This window comes from Salvelinus fontinalis, chromosome 28 (assembly GCF_029448725.1).
Source record: "Salvelinus fontinalis isolate EN_2023a chromosome 28, ASM2944872v1, whole genome shotgun sequence".
Lineage (NCBI taxonomy): Eukaryota > Metazoa > Chordata > Actinopteri > Salmoniformes > Salmonidae > Salvelinus > Salvelinus fontinalis.
Window position 1 is genome coordinate 24,672,080 of NC_074692.1, and position 20,272 is coordinate 24,692,351.

Sequence of the window (20,272 nt, forward strand, 5' to 3'; positions counted from 1 at the left end):
TTGTAAGTTCGTTTGTTCAGGTCTGTCTACATCGTTTTGTTATTTTGTTAGTTATATCAAGTATAGTTCGTTTTCGTCTTTGTCTGTTTTGTTTATTTAATAAATTCATCATGTATTCACAACCTGCTGCGCCTTGGCTCGATCACTACTCCACCTCTTCTTATGAAGAGAGAGAGGAACGCCGTAACAGTGATCCACAGATGCATATCTGTATTCCCAGTCATGTGAAATCCATAGATAAGAGCCTAATGAATTTATTTCAATTGACTGATTTCCTTAAATGAACTATAACTCAGTAAAATCTTTGAAATTGTTGAATGTTGCGTTTATATACAATTAATATGGTGACCAGTGGCGGACTTATTACCATTAGGCAGAAGGGGAAATCGCCTCAGGCCTCACATCATCAAAGGGCCTCATGAGCTGGGCATAATAAAATAATAATAATAGTAATCTTTTTTTAAATACACTACATGACCAAAAGTATGTGAACACCATCGAACATCTAATTCCAAAATCATGGACATTAATATGGAGTTGGTCACCCCTTTGCTGCGATAACAGCCTCCACTCTTCTAAGAAGGCTTTCCACTATATGTTGGAACATTTCTGTGGGGACTTGCTTCCATTCAGCCACAAGAGCATTAGTGAGGTCAGGCACTGATTTTGGGCGACTAGGCCTGGCTCGCAGTCGGTGTTCCAATTCATGTCAAAGGTGTTCGATTTGGTTGAGGTCAGGGCTCTGTGCAGGCCAGTCAAGTTCTTTCACACCGATCTCGACAAACCACTTCTGTATGGACCTCGCCTTTGTGCACAGGGGCATTGTCATGCTGAAACCGGAAAAGGCCTTCCCCAAACTGTTGCCACAAAGTTGGAAGCACAGAATCATCTAGAATGTTATTGTATGCTGTAGGGTTAACATTTCCATTCACTGGAACTGAGGGGCCTATCCCGACCATGAAGAATAGCCCCAGACCATTATTCCTCTTCCACCAAACTTAATAGTTGGCACTATGCATTGGGGCAGTACCGTTCTCCTGGCATCCGCCAAACCCAGATTCATCCGTCGGACTGCCAGATGGTGAAGAGTGATTCATCTCTCCAGAGAACGCGTTTCCACTGCTCCAGAGTCCAATGGCTGCCGAAGTTTACGCCACTGGAGCCAAAGTTTGCCATTGCGCATGGAAATCTTAGGCTTGTGTGCGGCTGCTCGGCCATGGAAACCCATTTCATGAAGCTCCCGACAAACAGTTATTGTGCTGACATTGCTTCCAGGGGCAGTTTGAAACTCGGTAGTGAGTGTTGCAACCGAGGAAAGACGATTTTTACACGCTATGTGCTTCAGCCCTCGGCAGTCACATTCTGTGAGCTTGTGTGGCCTAGCACTGAGACGATGTTACTCCTAGATTTTTCCACCTCAGAATAACAACACTTACAGTTGACTGGGGCAGCTAGCAGGGCAGACATTTTACTAACTGACTTGCTGGAAAGGTGGCATCCTATGACGGTGCCACGTTGAAAATTACCGAGCTCTTCAGTAAGGCCATTCTACTGCCAGTGTTTGTCAGCAACGGGTGTGGCTGCAATAGCCAAATCCACTCATTTGAATGGGTGTCCACATACTTTTGGCCATGTAGTGTATAATTTATCAGTTTGAGGCCCCCCCCCATACTCCACTAGAATGAGCAGACCTCTTGTAGGATCATGGCTAGAAGGGATCCAGCTTTTGTCAAATTAACTTCAGATTTGAATTTTTGTAGCAGGTTAGGATAATTAATTTAGCAGATTATGATAATTGCGTCAAGGTTAGGAAAAGGTTTAAATGCAAAACATTTCAACTTTTCACGTTAATTTGACAAATCTGGATCTCTTCCCTCGTTTAATGTAACGTTAGCAGCCTATCATTTTCTTATGAGAATAGCTATTGGCACATCTGGCACATTATCTCTTTAGATATCCTACTCCAAACTAAGACAGCAGTAGTCACAGATTCTCCATTGGAGACACTGACAGAGATTATGAACCTAGCTACTGTATCCATGTATCAGGCATTGAACTATATCAGCAGTACCAGTCTACAGACCAAGAATACGCTATGCTCTTTGTGGGCGGATCGACCCCGCGTTCAGGTTTACAGGAAATATGACTTTCAGGAAGTAGACTTTGAGAATTTTTTTTGTCGCCAGCTACAGTAGTAAATTGAGAGAAAGTGAAGGTTACTTTCATGAACAAAAGTGTATGCTAGGTAGCTGCGTATATCATTATAAAACTAACGTTTTTCGTTGGCCAAAGTCTACTTTTAAGGTAGGACAAATTTTACAGTCACTACTCACGAGCGAAAGGTGAGAGGTGCTCGCGGTAGTTGTGCTACATTACAGTAGCATCGGGGAAGCTTAATACCAGCTGTAATCTTCTATAATAAGTGGAAAACAACTACTAAACTTGTAAAGTTTATAAACACAATATAAGCATACTTTTATTTTGTATAAATCGAAACACAAACTATCCGCATGATACTGCTGTGCTGCTGCTTTAAAAATAATACATTTGATGTTCTCCTGTAGCCTGCTGACAATCACTCTTGTCATTTCAGTGTTTATATAATGTAGCCTATTATGTATTCAGACAGAACAGCTATGGATGTTGAGCTAATAACACTGTCATTATAGGGCAAGTAGTAGTAGTTACTTGTTACCATATATTTTGAAATCGTTGCGGCTCTGCTTGTACTACCTTCAGTGCCTCAATGGTCCAGACATGCGTTAGTTAGGCCTACATACAGTGTACACACAGGCTAATAATGCTGTAGTAAAAAAAAATCAGATCCTGTGTTGTTGTGTGGCTGAGGTCAGGACTATCTGAGGACCATGAGTCGCGTTCCCCTGCAGCAGCAGCAGAGCTGTGGCTCCTGGGAGCTGAAGGAACGCCTGGGGACCGGGGGCTTCGGGAATGTCACCCGATGGCAGAACAAGGTGCATAACTTTAACAGTAGCACACCATTCATGTGTGTATTTTGTTACCTATAACTTTTACCATATTTTGTGTGCTTGCAAAAGTGCTATGCTATCATGTATGAGCATCCTCAGTGGTGGCATTTTTTATGTTTCATACTGTCATCAGATAGCCTACAACCTATGCTGCTGCATGCCTAGCAGAACCTATGGAGGCTCCCACATTAATATTTGATGTAATATTAAATTCCCTCATCATGAATGCTTTAAATGTAACTTACAGGAAGTACACTCAGCTTTATCCTGTCACCTACCTGGCCCATAGAACTCTGCATCCTCCCTGGCCTATGACATCACACCTAGTCACAGGATGAGAGGGACATAGATGTACATAATTATAGCTACACCATTGGAACTTGTCCACACCCATTTAGTTAGTTCTTTCTGTCCTCTATCTGTGCACTGTCTATCTGTCTTTATGTCTGTATGCACCACTTCGTTTACTGGAAATGCTGCTCAGTGTTGTCTCAGGTGATTTCAGCTGAAAGGGCACAGGGGTAGTACTATGTGGACCCCTACCAACAATAGAGGTCAGTGGTAATGACAGTTAGCATTGTGTCAAATCCTCTTGCTGGCTGGTACTTTACACGCTTCATTGTCATAGATGTATGACCCCATCAGAGTTATGAAAAGGATGTTAATGTATTAAGAGCTTTAGACCTTTGTTCTCTCTGATTCCTAAATGGTCCTTTATGTAACGTCTTTATTCAGATAGATTCAATGACCTTCCTCTCTCTGTGGTCCCTGAGGCTCTCATGCTTTGGCCTTTCAGCCACCTGTCAGTCTCTAGTCTCTACTGCCTATTGTAGTCCAGAACTGCTCACTCCACTCCTGGAGAACAATGTCTGTGTGCTGGCTGGCTTTTGTCCCTGCCTAGGGCTTGATCCCTTTCTCTAGGGACTGATCCCACTGTCTGTAGAACATTCACCCACCCTGTAACCAAGCAGGGTAGTCGCCAGATATGTAGAAAGGACACCAAACATCAGAACTGAAAGTGCAAGTAGGCTACATGATCAATGTCCTTAATCAAAGGACATTTTTTTTCTGTAGCAAATGTAGTCAATGTCTCAGCGTAAGGAATCAGTGATCCTTTCCAGTAATCTAATCATTTCAACCTGTTGCATTAGTTTAGTAAAAATATAAACCTGTTGTTTAACAAATCTAGAATCTTTAAAAAGTTGGTGGTGTCTCATCAGCGTAATAGTCAAAACTAACCTGAAATCCACTTTAATGACTGGACACTGTTCCATGTAATGGAAACAGATTATAATGTTAGAATACATTAACTTTCTGCTCAAATTCACTGGTACTACCTAAACTATCAAACCCAGCAACAGTAATCAGAAATTATCACAGAACGTTTCCGATTGAACTTTTCAGACCTCTACTGCAAATGTCCCACTGAATCCTTACAGCCGACATAGCCCAGCGAGCACGACTAACTCTTCTATTCTTACCAGTAGGAAAAAAATATAACCCTTTCTCAAACAACATTTTACGCTTACCTCTATCGTAAGAATAAAAACAAACTTGACAATTATCTCTTCTCTTTCGGTTTCCTACTTATGAAATGTCCAAGACTTTAAAAGTAACATGTAATGCGCCGCATTTATAAAGTCATCAGTCAATCCATAAGAGAAAAAAACTAATTTTAGAATATCAGATCCTTTTCCTGTCCACAACTTCAGTTCATTGCAGTTGTATCCTGCAATAAGTAATATCCATGTTTAGATTTAAATTATGTTCATGGTCACAGCTCTATCGCAATTACCTACACTATTATTAGAATTCATTAGATGTAGGTAACTGTCCCTTATTTGATTCAATTATTTAAATATGACTCCATTTAGGTAACAGACAATGTATTACTGTCAGGGTTGTGTGCAAAGATGTAGCGGAGTCAAGCGCAGGACACAGGTGTTGAGCAAAACAACGGCGTTCACTCAAAAAATAAGCAAAAATTCCTCAATGGGAATATAACAAACACACAAGCACTAACAACAACCACTAACGAAACAAACAATCACGGACAGAACAGAAATGAATGCCAGAGGGTTAAATAGGGAACATGATAGGGGAATTGAAACCAGGTGTGTGTAATACAGACAAAACAAAACAAAACTGAAAAATGGATCGGTGGTGACTAGAAAGCCGGTGACATCGACTGCCGAACACCACCCGAACAAGGAGAAGGGCCGACTTCGGCGGAAGTCGTGTCAATTACATCGAAATCGCCTCGCCATTTATATTGAATACATTAGCCGTTCAATTTGAACTAAGCACACAGTTAAAACTTTCAGTTTATATCTTAAACAAACACTGGCGGCAGTATCTTTCCAGGCAAAACATACCAATACTTGAATTACAATCAGAAACCCATATTTTAGGCAATATCATAGACCCAATGCTATTGAAATTATTAAGAAATCCCGCAAATAACCCAATTACAATGGTTTGTTGTCTTAACATCTGGCACATAATAACACAATTCCCATAAAAAGCCCTCCTCCGCAGAGATTCTCACATGCGCAAAAGGAATAGATTAGCAGTCAACGAGTTAAATCGACATTCCTTGACTTAAAACCAGATCTTGCTCCTTGTAATAAATGCAGATGATCTTTTCTCAAGCAACATATTTCAATTATTTTACTACATCACATTAGCTCCGCAATGATACTTAGTTTGATGGAAACCCTAGGCTTTGTACAACGTTATAAGTTACTTTGAGATTCCATCTTAATTCGCTCTAAAAAGGTTTATTCCATAAATATGTCAACTCCTCTCATACTACCTTATGGGCAGTTTTATTTTAAATGTAGTACCCTGTTGGGGTTCGTTCCTTGTTCCTTGTCAATCATTGGCTCATTGGTGAAATTATCATTCAGACAATATCTTTAATTAAATCATTCAAAAACCTTTATGAATGCAATTTCAGACAGAAGTTGACAACAGGAACATAGCACGCATGTTTCTGAGTAAGTTCTGCAAAATAGGAAAAGTCCCTAGTTATTTTATTAAGTCCAGCCCTAGTGATGTCACTGCATACGTCATTACCTTCTATTCAACAGACCAAGTCCATGCATACACAGCTATACAAACTTGCAAGAGAGATACAATAGTTCCAGTGTTTTCTAAGGGCTAACCAGTAAATGTCCACTCCCCAAGCTGATTTATAGTGGAATGTCTGACTAGTCTCTTATCTCTTACACTCCCCTGCAGGGTTCTGTCTCAGTCACACATTTCTCAGACCGTTTCCTTATAAGAGGCAGAGACTAGAAAATAAACTGTGGAACAATATTAAACCTCTATAATGAATATATATTGATAATCTGTAGTCTAGGACCCTAAACATGTAAGGAGAGTTGGTTCTTATAACCCCTCCCCTTCTATTAATACAACATAAGCATAATCAATTATTATAATACATCAAACATTTGGTACAGCCCCTATCATGACCCCAAGGTGAACCCCCGACAACCCGTACAGAGAATAATCCAATAAGCGTTTTATAGTTACATAGTTAACCAAAAGTGGACACACTCCAATCAGTTTCTGAGACAATTGCCCAGACTTTGTAGACAGTTGAATAATGCTTAAACCTCATCTTTATCAAATAATCCATTAAAGGGACCAATTCAAAACCTACGTACGTCTACATATGGGTTGTTTAAGTTGCATCTCATTATATTCCCAGTATTACTTTATCAAATCTCCAGTAATCGATTATACACACATACAATTCATCATATTTTCATATCTTCACAAAATCCATATAAAATGTAAGAAAATCTTAGGTACATTTGCGTTTTCAAGGACTCTCCACAGCTACGAAGCAGCTCTCCAAGCAAACTCCCAGCGGAACCCCAAAAAATTTACATTTGTTTCCTGTACAATAACCGGCCCGTCATGGAATCCTCAACGGTTCTCTGACCTCCCAGAAACCACGGCAAAGTCTAGGCTCCCAGAAACTATAGACTTGCTTTTAACGTCCCTCTCTCAATACCGCCCGAGATATTCTATGATGGGCAGTGATGGACGGAACCCCAAAATAACATTATATGAACATTTATTAACCAAATTTTAATCATCTTATTATGCAAATGTTTATATCTTATTTACCCACTCACACAACTCTCATATCACATTCACACAGTACTGTTCACAAACACACATAATCAATATTTGTATAACCTGCAAGAATATTTTCTTACTTCTATAGGTGGATTTAGTTTATAGCTTTCACATATGTACCTAACTATTTTAAACCATTGCATATCATTAACTTATCTACTAATTATTATTTATCTCAGGCTCACACAGAGCCTTCATGAGCAACCACACATGATTGATGAAATGCTCACACAGAACAATACTAAATAACCATCCACACAGGATTGGTCAGACCACTCACACAGAATTGGGCAGATGTCCACACAAAACATAATTGAAAGGTTACCCACACAGAGTCAACCTATTGCACCCACACAGAACACTTCTACAAAGATTATCCACACAGGATTTCAAACCCTGACTATATGAACAGGGAAACCTATACCATTATCAAAAGATTGCCTAATTAGTGGTCCCAAAACTGGATGTTGTATCCACACTGGGATATCGCCTACTGCGATTACTATGGTATAGGTTATCTTCCATCTATCCAAATGTGCAAAACAACCTACAGAGTACCCATGTGTCCTATCTAACTTTTTAATTTATTTTATTTTTTATCCCATTTTCTCCCCAATTTTTGTGGTATCCAATCGCTAGTAATTACTATCTTGTCTCATCGCTACAACTCCCGTACGGGCTCGGGAGAGACGAAGGTCGAAAGCCATGCGTCCTCCGAAGCACAATCCAACCAAGCCGCACTGCTTCTTAACACAGCGCGCCTCCAACCCGGAAGCCAGCCGCACCAATGTGTCGGAGGAAACACTGTGTACCTGGCCCCCTTGGCTAGTGCGCACTGCGCCCGGCCCGCCACAGGAATCGCTGGAGCGCGATGAGACAAGGATATCCCTACCGGCCAAACCCTCCCTAACCCGGACGACACTATGCCAATTGTGCGTCGCCCCACGGACCTCCCGGTCGCGGCCGGCTGCGACAGAGCCTGGGCGCGAACCCAGAGACTCTGGTGGCACAGTTAGCACTGCAATGCAGTGCCCTAGACCACTGCGCCACCCGGGAGGCCCCCTATCTAACTTTTTAACACGGTCCTAGAAATCCTATCTTACCTGGGTATTTTCTAAGTACCAGGAATATCAAAATCAAAAACACAAACAATTACACCCAACAATAGCAACCCAGGGCATACCTGTTTGCCTCATTTAACAAAACATTTTATCAATTACATACACGTTAAAATGTGAAATTCACCAAAGTCAGATGCCTCGCAAGGCGTCACCTGCACTCTCGTTCTTCTTTCAATACATTAACCTCACCAGTCCTTCTGTGATCAAGCCATTACCACGGATATGGACTTTTGGTAGCCCGCAACTGGCTAATTAACAATCATGCCCAAGGATACCTCACTTAAGAACACTTTCATCAACTCAACTCAGTCCTTTTAGTTACCCCAGCTGTGGCCCTCTTAAGGAAGACCTCGCTCTGAGTGTACCCTCAATAGGGGCATTTGTTATTTTTTATATTGTTTTTCTTATCTTTTCATCACTTAAACGTTCAGTTAATGTCTAATTAGTACTATTAATTCTGTGCACTTTCAAGTTCAATTATTGAAAGAAACCAGTCTCATCCTTAATTCAATTCTGTTCGAGATGATGTATCCATTCAGCTGACGCTCCCAGCCAGGTGGGGATCCGATCTGCTCCAAATAGTGGAGAGTGGCTTTCCCCTGGTTGCATCTAATGCAACTCCCGTGCACGGTTAACCTGAGTTTCACTGGGAACAATCAGAAAAATTAAGTTTATCATCGCATCCTCGTCGCCAAAATTGTGGTGGAGTTATTGTAAAAAAAGGAGAGACTTCTAGATTTCTTCAAAACAATCAAACTTTATTATTTAATTAGTGCAGTAATGGAGCTGGTCGGTAACCACCCCTAGAGGTGATCACTGAGAACTCAACAAGCTGGCTTGAGCCATAGCATTTTATAGCAAAGTCCATCCTCCTTCAGTCTACATGAGAAACAACAGATGTATGGAATGGGTCACAAGGTTAAGATTTGTATGAAAGATACTTATAATTCACAGCAGACAGTATCTCATTGTGTAGAGACCAGCGTCTGGCTCTGGAGTCATCTCTCCCTGGTACCTTATAGAACAGAAACATTAACTCATGCTCTGGAATGCGGTATCACCCAAAGACATCGTAAATCTTCTAGAGGCCCATCCTCAGTAGAACACACACAGATGAGTGTTCTAACAACCCCTTATTCTGTTGCATAAAACAACCATTTGATGCAATAAAGCATTATAACATAATCTTGTAATTTCCACCGTACTTTCCACTAGATGTTGGAACATTGCTGCAGGGACTTGCTTTCATTCAGCCACAAGAGCATTAGTGAGGTCGGGCACTGATGTTGGGCAATTAGGCCTGGCTCGCAGTCGGCTTTCCAGTTCATCCCATAGGTGTTCGATGGGGTTGAGGTCAGGGCTCTGTGCAGGCCAGTCAAGTTCTTCCACACTGATCTCGACAAACCATTTCTGTATGGACCTCGCCTTTGTGCACAGAGGCATTGTTATGCTAAAACAGGAAAGGGCCTTCCCCAAACTGTTGCCACAAAGTTTGAAGCACTGAATTGTATAGAATGTTATTGTATGCTGTAGTGTTAAGATTTCCTTTCACTAGAACTAAGGGGCCTAGCCCAAACCATGAAAAACGGCCCCAGACCATTATTCCTCCTCCACCAAAATTTATAGTTGGCACTATGCATTCGGGCAGTAGCGTTCTCTTGGCCTCCATCAATCCCAGATTTGTCCGTCAGACTGCCAGATGGTGAAGCGTGATTCATCACTCCAGAGAACGTGTTTCCAAGCTTTACACCACTCCAGCAGACGCTTGGCATTGCGCATGATGATCTTAAGCTTGTGTGCAGCTGCTCGGCCATGGAAACCCATTTCATGAAGCACCTGACGAACAGTTCTGGTGCTGGCGTTGCTTCCAGAGTTAGTGAGTGTTGCAAATGAGGACAGACGCGTTACATGCTTCAGCACTCTGGGGTTCCATTCTGTGAGCTTGTGTGGCCTACCACTTTGCGGCTGAGCCGTTGTTGCTGCAATACGTTTCCAGATCACAATAACAGCACTTACAGTTGACCAGGGCAGCTCTAGCAGGGCAAAAATTTGATGTACTGACTTGTTGGAAAGGTGGCATCCTATGACAGTGCCACGTTGAAAGTCACTGAGCTCTTCAGTAAAGCCATTCTACTGCCAATGTTTGTCTATGGAGATTGCATAGCTTTGTCCTCAATTTTATACACCTGTCAGCAACGGGTGGGTTTGAAATAGCCAAATCCACTAATTTGAGGGGGTGTTCACATACTTTTGTATATATAGTGTAACTTCGGTCTGTCGTAGGAAGTGGAGGGACGGGCATGATGGGCTATGGCATTGTGTTAATGAGACTTCCTCTGCTACTTTCTGAATCACTGGTGAAGATTCTATCCGTTTCTTCCTGGATTGTTCAGGATACCATCATAATAACCAAAATAAATGATAAGATGGTCATACAGCTCATTATGTTTTGCCCAGAGTTGAAGTGTTACAGTGAAAAAGTATGTGAACCCTTCGGAATTATCTAGATTTCTGCATAAATTGGTCATCAAATTTGATCTGATCTTCATCTAAGTCACAACAATAGACACACATGTGTGCTTAAATTAATAACACACAAATTATTGTATTTTTCTTGTCTCTATAGAATACATCATTTAAACATTCACAGTGTAGGTTGGGAAAAGTATGTGAACCCCTAGGCTAATGACTTCTCCAAATGCTATTTGGAGTCAGCTAACTTGTCCAATCAATGAGACGAGACTGGAGATGTTGTTTAGAGCTGCCTTGCCCTAAAAAAAAACTCACAAAATTTGAGTTTGCTATTCACAAGAAGCATCTTTCTGATGTCGATCCATGCCTCGAACAAAAGAGATCTCAGAAGACCTAAGATTAAGAATTGTTAACTTGCATATAGCTGGAAAGGGTTACAAAGTATCTCTAAAAGCCTTGATGTTCATCAGTCCACGGTAAGACAAATAGTCTATAAATGGAGAAAGTCCAGCACTATTGCTACTCTCCCTAGGAGTGGCCGTCCTGCAAAGACGACTGCAAGAGCACAGCACAGAATGCTCAATGAGGTTAAGAAGAATCCTAGAGTGTCAGCTAAAGACTTACAGAAATATCTGGAACATGCTAACATCTCTGTTGATGAGTCTACGATACGTAAAACACTAAACAAGAATGGTGTTCATGGGAGGACAGCACAGAAGAAGCCACTGCTGTCCAAAAAAAAACATTGCTGCACATCTGAAGTTTGCAAAAGTGCACCTGGATGTTTGACAGCGCTACTGGCAAAATATTCTGTGGACAGATGAAACTACAGTTGAGTTGTTTGGAAGGAACACACAACACTATGTGTAGAGAAAAAAAAGGCACAGCACACCAACATCAAAACCTCATCCCAACTGTAAAGTATGGTGGAGGGAGCATCATGGTTTGGAGCTGCTTTGCTGCCTCAGGGCCTGGACAGCTTGCTATCATCGACGGAAAAATGAATTCCCAAGTTCATCAAGACATTTTGCAGGAGAATGTTAGGCTATCTGTCCACCAGTTGAAGCTCAACAATAGCTGGGTGATGCAACAGGACAATGACCAAAACACAGAAGTAAACCAACAACAGAATGGCTTAAACAGAAGAAAATACGCCTTCTGGAGTGGCCAAGTCAGAGTCCTGACCTAAACCCGATTGAGATGCTGTGGCATGACCTCAAGAGAGCAGTTCACACCAGACATCCCAAGAATATTGCTTAACTGAAACAGTTTTGTAAAGAGGAATGGTCCAAAATTCCTCCTGACCGTTGTGCAGGTCTGATCCGCAACTACAGAAAACATTTGGTTGAGGTTATTGCTGCCAAAGGTGGATCAACCAGTTATTAAATCCAAGGGTTCACATACCTTTTCCACCCTGCACTGTGAATGTTTACACGGTGTGTTCAATAAAGACATGAAAACGTATAATTGTTTGTGTGTTATTAGTTTAAGCAGACTGTGTTTGTCTATTGTTTTGACCTAGATGAAGATCAGGTCAAATTTTATGACCAGTTTATGCAGAATTCCAGGTATTTCCAAAGGGTTCACATACTTTTTCTTGCCACTGAAATTGATTAATGTGGCTATTATACTTCAGACAGGCTTTACGCTGCCTTTTACGCTTTAGGTTGTGTCAGGCCTGTCTCTTTCTGTGTACTGTGTGTATGTATGGTAACAGCATTGTGTGTGTGTGTGTGTGTGTGTGTGTGTGTGTGTGTGTGTGTGTGTGTGTGTGTGTGTGTGTGTGTGTGTGTGTGTGTGTGTGTGTGTGTGTGTGTGTGTGTGTGTGTGTGTGTGTGTGTGTGTGTGTGTGTCTAATCCTACCTGTGTGTTGTTGTGTAGGACACAGAGGAGCAGATAGCCATTAAGCAGTGTCGTCAGGAGCTGAGTGAGAGGAACAGAGAGCGCTGGTGTCTGGAGATACAGATCATGAAGAGGTGAGAGTCTACGAAAATGTTTTCTTATTATTTGCCAATCTTAAGGGACTTGCATGGTGCGAGCAGTATGGCAATGGGTCCACTTGGCTTTACAGTGGGTTTAGGTATAGCTGTAGACCAATCCATTTGGGTCATATCTGCCAACTCAGCAGGGGAAGGAATATGGATGACTATGTAGTACAGTAAAACAGGAGGTTGGCAGTGTGAATCCAACAAAATAGGCTTATTACCAAATCACCAATTGGGATTACATTACGTTAATCCCACTTGAGCCTATTTTACTCACAGCATCACTCAATATTACTCAGCATCACTCATACGCTGTTGCTACTCTGTTTATTATATATCCTGATTGCCTAGTCACTTTTACCCCTGCCCACATGTACATGTTGTATTCCCTCAATTACCTCATACCCCTGCTCATTGACTCGGTACTGGTACTCCTTGTACAGTGCATTCAGAAAGTATTCAGACCCCTTTCGTTTTTCTACAGTTTGTTACGTTACAGCCTTATTCAAAAATTGATTCAATTGTTTTTTTCCCTCATCAATCTACACACAATAGCCCATAATGACAAAGCAAAAACAGTTTTTTAGACATTTTTGTCAATTTGTTAAAAAAAAAAGTTTTTTAAAAGAAATATCACATTTACATAAGTATTGAGACTCTTTATTCAGTACTTTGTTGAAGGACCTTTGGCAGTGATTAAAGCCTCGAGTCTTCTTGGGTATGACGCTACAAGCTTGGCACACCTGTATTTGGGGAGTTTCTTCCATACTTCTCTGCAGATCCTCTCAAGCTCTGTCAGGTTGGATGGGGAGGGTCGCTGCACAGCTATTTTCAGGTTCCAGAGATGTTCGACCGGGTTCAAGTCCGGGCTCTGGCTGGGCCACTCAAGGACATTCAGAGACTTGTCCCAAAGCCACTCCTGCGTTGTCTTAGCTGTGTGCTTAGGGTCGTTGTCCTGTTGGAAAGTGAACTTTCGCCCCAGTCTGAGGTCCTGAGCGCTCTGGAGCAGGTTTTCATCAAGGATCTCTCTGTACCTTCTCTGTATCTTTCCCTCGATCCTAAATAGTCTCCCAGTCCCTGCCGCTGAAAAACATCCTCACAGCATGATGCTGCCACCACCATGCTTCACTGTAGGGATGGTGCCAGGTTTCCTCCAGATGTGACGCTTCGTTTCATCAGACCAAAGAATCTTGTTTCTCATGGTCTGAGAGTCCTTTAGGGGCATTTTGGCAAACTCCAAGCGGGCTGTGATGTGCCTTTTACTGAGGAGTGGCTTCCATCTGGTCACTACCATAAAGGCCTAATTGGTGGAGTGCTGCAGAGATGGTTGTCCTTCTGGAAGGTTCTCCCATCTCCACGTAGGAACTCTAGAGCTCTGTCAGAGTGACCATCGGGTTCTTGGTCACCATCCTGACCAAGGCCCTTCTCCCCCAATTACTCTGTGTGGCCGGGTGGCCAGCTCTAGGAAGAGTCTTGGTGGTTCCAAACTTCTTCCATTTAAGAATGATGGAGGCCACTGTGTTCTTGGGGACCTTCAATGCCGCAGAAATGTTTTGGTTCCTTTCCCCAGATCTGATTTGATAAATTTGGCAAAAAAAATGTAACATCTGTTTTCACTTTGTCATTATGGGGTATTGTGTGTAGATTGATGAGGGGAAAATAGAATAAGGCTGTCAAGTAACAAAATGTGGAAAAAGTCAAGGGGTCTGAATACTTTCCAAATGCACTGTATACAGACTCATTATTGTGTTACTATCTCCTTTTTTATTTACAAAATATCTTTCTTACTTTTTAACTCTGCATTGTTGGGAACGGGTTCGTACGTAAGCATTTCACTGTAAAGTCTACACCAGTTGTATTTGGCGCATTTTATTTGATTTCTTTGTAAGGAACATTCAGGGAGATTTGCATTTTTCACAATGCCTATTTGCTTTGTTCTCTCTGCTATTAACATCCTGCCGCAACTTCCCTTCTGTTGTAGAGACAGGCCACATAAGAAGTCACAGGCACATTCCATGACACTGACACTTGTTATGTCCCCTAATTTGTTTTGCAGTCCACATTGGGGCAAGTAAAATACTACGATGAAACCATTTTTTTATTGCGCTGTAGTAAAAATGACCAATGACATTAAAAAGACATGAAAGCTGGGTCTATTTCAGTCTGTGGGTTCTGTGTTGGTCATTTGGCCTCGGATAGGTAGTGTTCCACCAACTCAGCTTTGCTGTGATGCCAGTGGTACTCCTGTTGGTGAGTGGCACTGTGTGTGGGGGTGTGACGATTATGTATTGGTGTCAGATGGGGTGTGAAGGGGGGGGGGGGATTCTTGGTGTCAAGTTGGGTGTGGGTGTGGAGAGGTAATTTGTCAGTGTGTGTACTTTAGTATGTATGTGTGAGAGAGAATGGGTGTGAGGATTTCTTGTTATCAGGTCATGCTTTAACGAGTGTGTTGTTGTCAGACAGATGTGGTCTCAAACACAACCCTCTCTTGCACCCATGCACTGCTAAGCCACACACACACACTGTCCTAGCTTTGCCCATGCAGAGTTTAAACCCAGGTTGCCAAGAATCGTATCAATGTAATAACATCAGATTTTCAGCCAAGGTCAACTGAAGCCCTTAAATGTTGAGTCAAAGTCAGCTTCAGCTTCATATTTTTGTGTGCGTGTGTGCGTGTGTGTGTGTGTGTGTGTGTGTGTGTGTGTGTGTGTGTGTGTGTGTGTGTGTGTGTGTGTGTGTGCAGTCCAGGCATGAAAGCCTTTGATAGAGTCACACTTTTACAGAAAGCTTATAACGCCTCACACACACCCCACTACATCATACATTTACAGACACCCCATAACTGCATACACACTGCCCAGCGGACGTCAGCTAACCTTACAGAAGTCACTAGGGAGAAGAAGGAGAGATTTTCCATATCCAGTCATACATTTTTCACTATACTGCCTCTCTGTTTCCAGTGTTGATGGGTTGTTATGATATTCTGATCATGTTTGGTTTAGCAATCAGTTACTTCTCAGACTACCATTATGTGACTAAAACACAATGACTGCTGACCGATGTTGACTGCATGACTATTTGTTATCCTAATGATTACCATCATCAGTATCACCTAACCACTTGGTACAGTAATATAGTAAACAATTATAAAGTGTTATTTTTCCAAATGTGTCACGTTCCTGACCTGTTTTCTGTTGTTTTCTATGTGTTTAGTTGGTCAGGGCGTGAGTTGGGGTGGGCATTCTATGTGTTGTGTTTCTATGTTGGGGTTAATGTGTTGCCTGATATGGTTCTCAATTAGAGGCAGGTGTTTGATGTTTCCTCTGATTGAGAACCATATTAAGGTAGGCTGTTCTCACTGTTTGTTTGTGGGTGGTTGTCTTCCGTGTCTGTGTATGTCGCACCACACGGGACTGTTTCGTTTTCGTTCATGTATGTAGTCTGTTCCTGTTCGTGCGTTCTTCGTGTTATTTCGTAAGTTCGTTTGTTCATGTCTGTTGACTTCGTTTATTGTTTTGTAATCTATTCAAGTGTTTTCGTGTTTCGTCTTGTTATTAAATTCATCATGTATTCCACCTACGCTGCATTTTGGTCTGATCCTTCTCGCCTCTCCTCATCCGAGGAGGAGGAAGAAATAGACGAACGTTACAGAATCACCCACCAACCAAGGACCAAGCGGCGTAACAGAAAGCAGCAACAGCGATCGCAGGATTCATGGACATGGGAGGAAATATTGGACGGAAAAGGTACATGGGCACAGCCAGGAGAATATCTCCGCCCTCGTGAAGAGCTGGAGGCAGCTAAAGCCGAGAGGCGGTGGTATGAGGAGGCAGCACGGAAGCGAGGCTGGAAACCGGTGAGTCAAGCCCAAAAATGTCTTGGGGGGGGAGGCTACAGGGGAGTGTGGCGAAGTCAGGTAGGAGACCTGCGCCAACTCACCGAGCTTACCGTGGAGAGCGAGAGTACGGGCAGACACCGTGTTATGCGGTAGAGCGCACGGTGTCTCCTGTACGTGTGCATAGCCCGGTGCGGGTTATTCCACCTCCCCGCACAGGCAGGGCTAGATTGAGTATTGAGCCGGATGTCATGAAGCCGGCCCAACGCATCTGGCCACCAGTGCGTCTCCTCGGGCCGGCATACATGGCACCAGCCTTACGCATGGTGTCCCCGGTTCGCATACACAGGCTACGGGGAGCATACAACCAGGTAAGGTTGGGCAGGCTCAGTGCTCAAGGGAGCCAGTATGCCTGCAGCCAGTACGCCTCCGGTATATCCGGCGCCACGACCCCGCCCCAGCCCATTACCACCAGTGCCTACACCACGCACCAAGCCTCCTGTGCGTCTCCAGAGCCCTGTTCCTCCTCCACGCACTAGCCCTATGGTGCGTGTCTCCTGCCCATTACCACCAGTGCCTACACCACGCACTAAGCCTCCTGTGCGCCTCCAGAGTCCTGTGCGTCCTGTTGCTGCTCCCCGCACTAGGGGGAAGGTGCGTGTCCTTAGCCCGGTACCTCCAGTTCCGGCACCACGCACTAGGCCTACAGTGCGCCTCAGCCGGCCAGAGTCTGCCGTCTGCCCAGCGGCGCCTGAACTGCCCGTCTGCCCAACGGCGCCTGAACTGCCCGTCTGCCCAACGGCGCCTGAACTGCCCGTCTGCCCAACGCCGCCTGAACTGCCCGTCTGCCCAACAGCGCCTGAACTGCCCGTCTGCCCAACGCCGTCTGAACTGTCCGTCTGCCAAGCACCGCATGAACTGCCCGTCTGTACTGAGCCTGCAAAGCCGCCCGTCTGTACTGAGCCTTCAAAGCCGCCCGTCTGTCATGAGCCTTCAGAGCCATCCGCCAGACAGGAGGCGCCAGAGCCGTCCGCCAGACAGGAGCCGCCAGACAGGAGCCACCAGAGCCTTCCGCCAGACAGGAGCAGCCAGAGCCTTCCGCCAGACAGGAGCAGCCAGAGCCTTCCGCCAGACAGGAGCAGCCAGAGCCGCCAGCCAGACAGGAGCAGCCAGAGCCGCCAGCCAGCCATGAGCAGCCAGAGCCGCCAGCCAGCCATGAGCAGCCAGAGCCGCCAGCCAGCCATGAGCAGCCAGAGCCGCCAGCCAGCCATGAGCAGCCAGAGCCGCCAGCCAGCCATGAGCAGCCAGAGCCGCCAGCCAGCCATGAGCAGCCAGAGCCGCCAGCCAGCCAGGATCCGCCAGAGCCAGCCAGCCAGGATCCGCCAGCCAGTCCGGTGCTGCCCTTCAGTCCGGTGCTGTCCTCCAGTCATGAGCTGCCCTCCAGTCATGAGCTGCCCTCCAGTCATGAGCTGCCCTCCAGTCATGAGCTGCCCTTCAGCCCGGAGCTGCCCCTCAGCCCGGAGCTGCCAGTAGTCCAGAGTTGCCCCTCTGTCCTGAGCTACCTCTCTGTCCTGAGCTACCTCTCTGTCCTGAGCTACCTCTCTGTCCTGAGCTACCTCTATGTCCTGAGTTATCTAGGGGGGACCGGTGTTAAGGTTCCTAGACCAGGGTCGGGGGCGAGGATCGCCACTCGGAGGACGCTAAGGAGGGGGACAAAGACAATGGTGGAGTGGTGTCCTCGTCCTGCGCCGGAGCCGCCACCGCGGACAGATGCCCACCCAGACCCTCCCCTTGAGTTTTAGGGGTGCGCCCGGAGTTCGCACCTTGAGGGGGGGGTTCTGTCACGTTCCTGACCTGTTTTCTATTGTTTTGTATGTGTTTAGTTGGTCAGGGCGTGAGTTGGGGTGGGCATTCTATGTGTTGTGTTTCTATGTTGGGGTTAATGTGTTGCCTGATATGGTTCTCAATTAGAGGCAGGTGTTTGACGTTTCCTCTGATTGAGAACCATTTTAAGGTAGGCTGTTCTCACTGTTTGTTTGTGGGTGATTGTCTTCCGTGTCTGTGTATGTCACACCACACGGGACTGTTTCGTTTTCGTTCATGTATGTAGTCTGTTCCTGTTCGTGCGTTCTTCGTGTTATTTCGTAAGTTCGTTTGTTCAGGTCTGTTGACTTCGTTTATTGTTTTGTAATCTATTCAAGTGTTTTCGTGTTTCGTCTTGTTATTAAATTCATCATGTATTCCACCTACGCTGCATTTTGGTCTGATCCTTCTCGCCTCTCCTCATCCAAGGAGGAGGAAGAAATAGACGAACGTTACAAAATGTTCCAATGTTATTGTTTTGCCTGTAGAATCTGGAACCAATTACGTTTTTAGTTTAATTTGTTTTCATTGGTTTTTATTGGACGGTTTTAGGACAGTTCAGCCTAAGACAATCAGAAACACATTTATACATTCTACAGTGATGCAACAGTACATAACTGTCTCTCTCCTCCCCTCTACCTTTCTCTCTCTCTCTCTCTCTCTCTCTCTCTCTCTCTCTCTCTCTCTCTCTCTCTCTCTCTCTCTCTCTCTCTCTCTCTCTCTCTCTCTCTCTCTCTCTCTCTCTCTCTCTCTCTCTCTCTCTCTCTCTCTCTCTCTCTCTCTCTCTCTCTCTCTCTCTCTCTCTCTCTTCTGTCTCTCAGACTGGACCATGTGAATGTGGTAGCAGCGAGGGAGGTTCCTGAAGGGCTGCAGTCCTCCTTACGCATCAATGATCTACCTCTACTGGCCATGGAGTACTGTCAGGGAGGTGACCTGAGGAAGGTGTGTTATATACACACACACACCCACACACACACACAGAGCCTTATGCTGATCATGTTTCTCCTGTGTGTGTGTCTGTGTGTGTGTCTCTCCAGTATCTGAACCTGTTGGAGAACTGCTGTGGAATGAGGGAGGGTTCCATCCTTATTCTGCTACGGGACATATGTGAGTAGTAGCTCTAATGCATTACATTTCCACACTGATTTTGACCAATTCTCACAGTGTCATTGTGTAGCATGGTGTCTGTGTCATATGCCAGCAGTTTGGCCATGTTCCACGTTCCTGATGGTGACATCACAGAGCCACTTCCTGTGAGGCGGCAGTTAATGTGTGATAATCTTCCTGTTGGATGGAGTAAATGGGCGGGGACTTTGTGTGTCACACACACATGTCTGTCTGACCTTTAGAGTGACATCATCAACGACCCTAACCACAGGCCAGTCACCATTGACAGTACTCACACATAGTGTGATGGTTTGATTCCTGCATAGGCCACATGTACTGAATATATGTGTTTACTGTGAGCTTCTGGTTTTGGATAATAGCGTCTTTTAAATGACTCTGTTATTACATGTATATTACATAGTGAAGACAAGCCAGGACGTCCAGTGAACCCACAAACATGTATTTTTATTGTTCTTTATAATCATTGAGTAGGCCTTTTTAGATGCTCCACGGTTGCTGAACTTTAACTGCTGGCATGTTTCACATTCATTTTGTTTTGATACTTTGATACAGTGTTTTCCATCACTCTGTATACCTTTTACATTCAGCAGACACTCTTATCCAGAGCGATTTACAGGAGCAAGTAAGGTTAAGTGCCTTGCTCAAGAGCACATCAGCAGATTTTTCACTGGCATGACATGGCCAGACATGACCATACTAAATATAAAGCTGAACGTCATAAGCTAA

General features: G+C 44.2%; 1 protein-coding gene across 7 annotated transcripts in view; it reads left to right on the forward strand.

Annotated features, from left to right (window-relative positions):
• Positions 1-2,119: 2,119 nt before the first annotated feature.
• Positions 2,120-20,272, forward strand: part of ikbkb (inhibitor of nuclear factor kappa B kinase subunit beta) — a 34,948-nt gene continuing 16,795 nt past the window's right edge. The window contains exons 1-5 of one of the 7 annotated variants that reach the window (XM_055887262.1): positions 2,120-2,304; positions 2,853-2,972; positions 12,617-12,711; positions 19,240-19,360; positions 19,456-19,525. In XM_055887262.1, coding sequence (XP_055743237.1) covers positions 2,239-2,304; positions 2,853-2,972; positions 12,617-12,711; positions 19,240-19,360; positions 19,456-19,525 — 472 coding nt within the window. In that variant the 5' untranslated portion in view covers positions 2,120-2,238. Of the gene's footprint in view, positions 2,343-2,823; positions 2,973-12,616; positions 12,712-19,239; positions 19,361-19,455; positions 19,526-20,272 lie in introns of all 7 variants that reach the window. The other 6 variants (XM_055887257.1, XM_055887256.1, XM_055887259.1 and 3 more) reach the window with 6 other exon arrangements.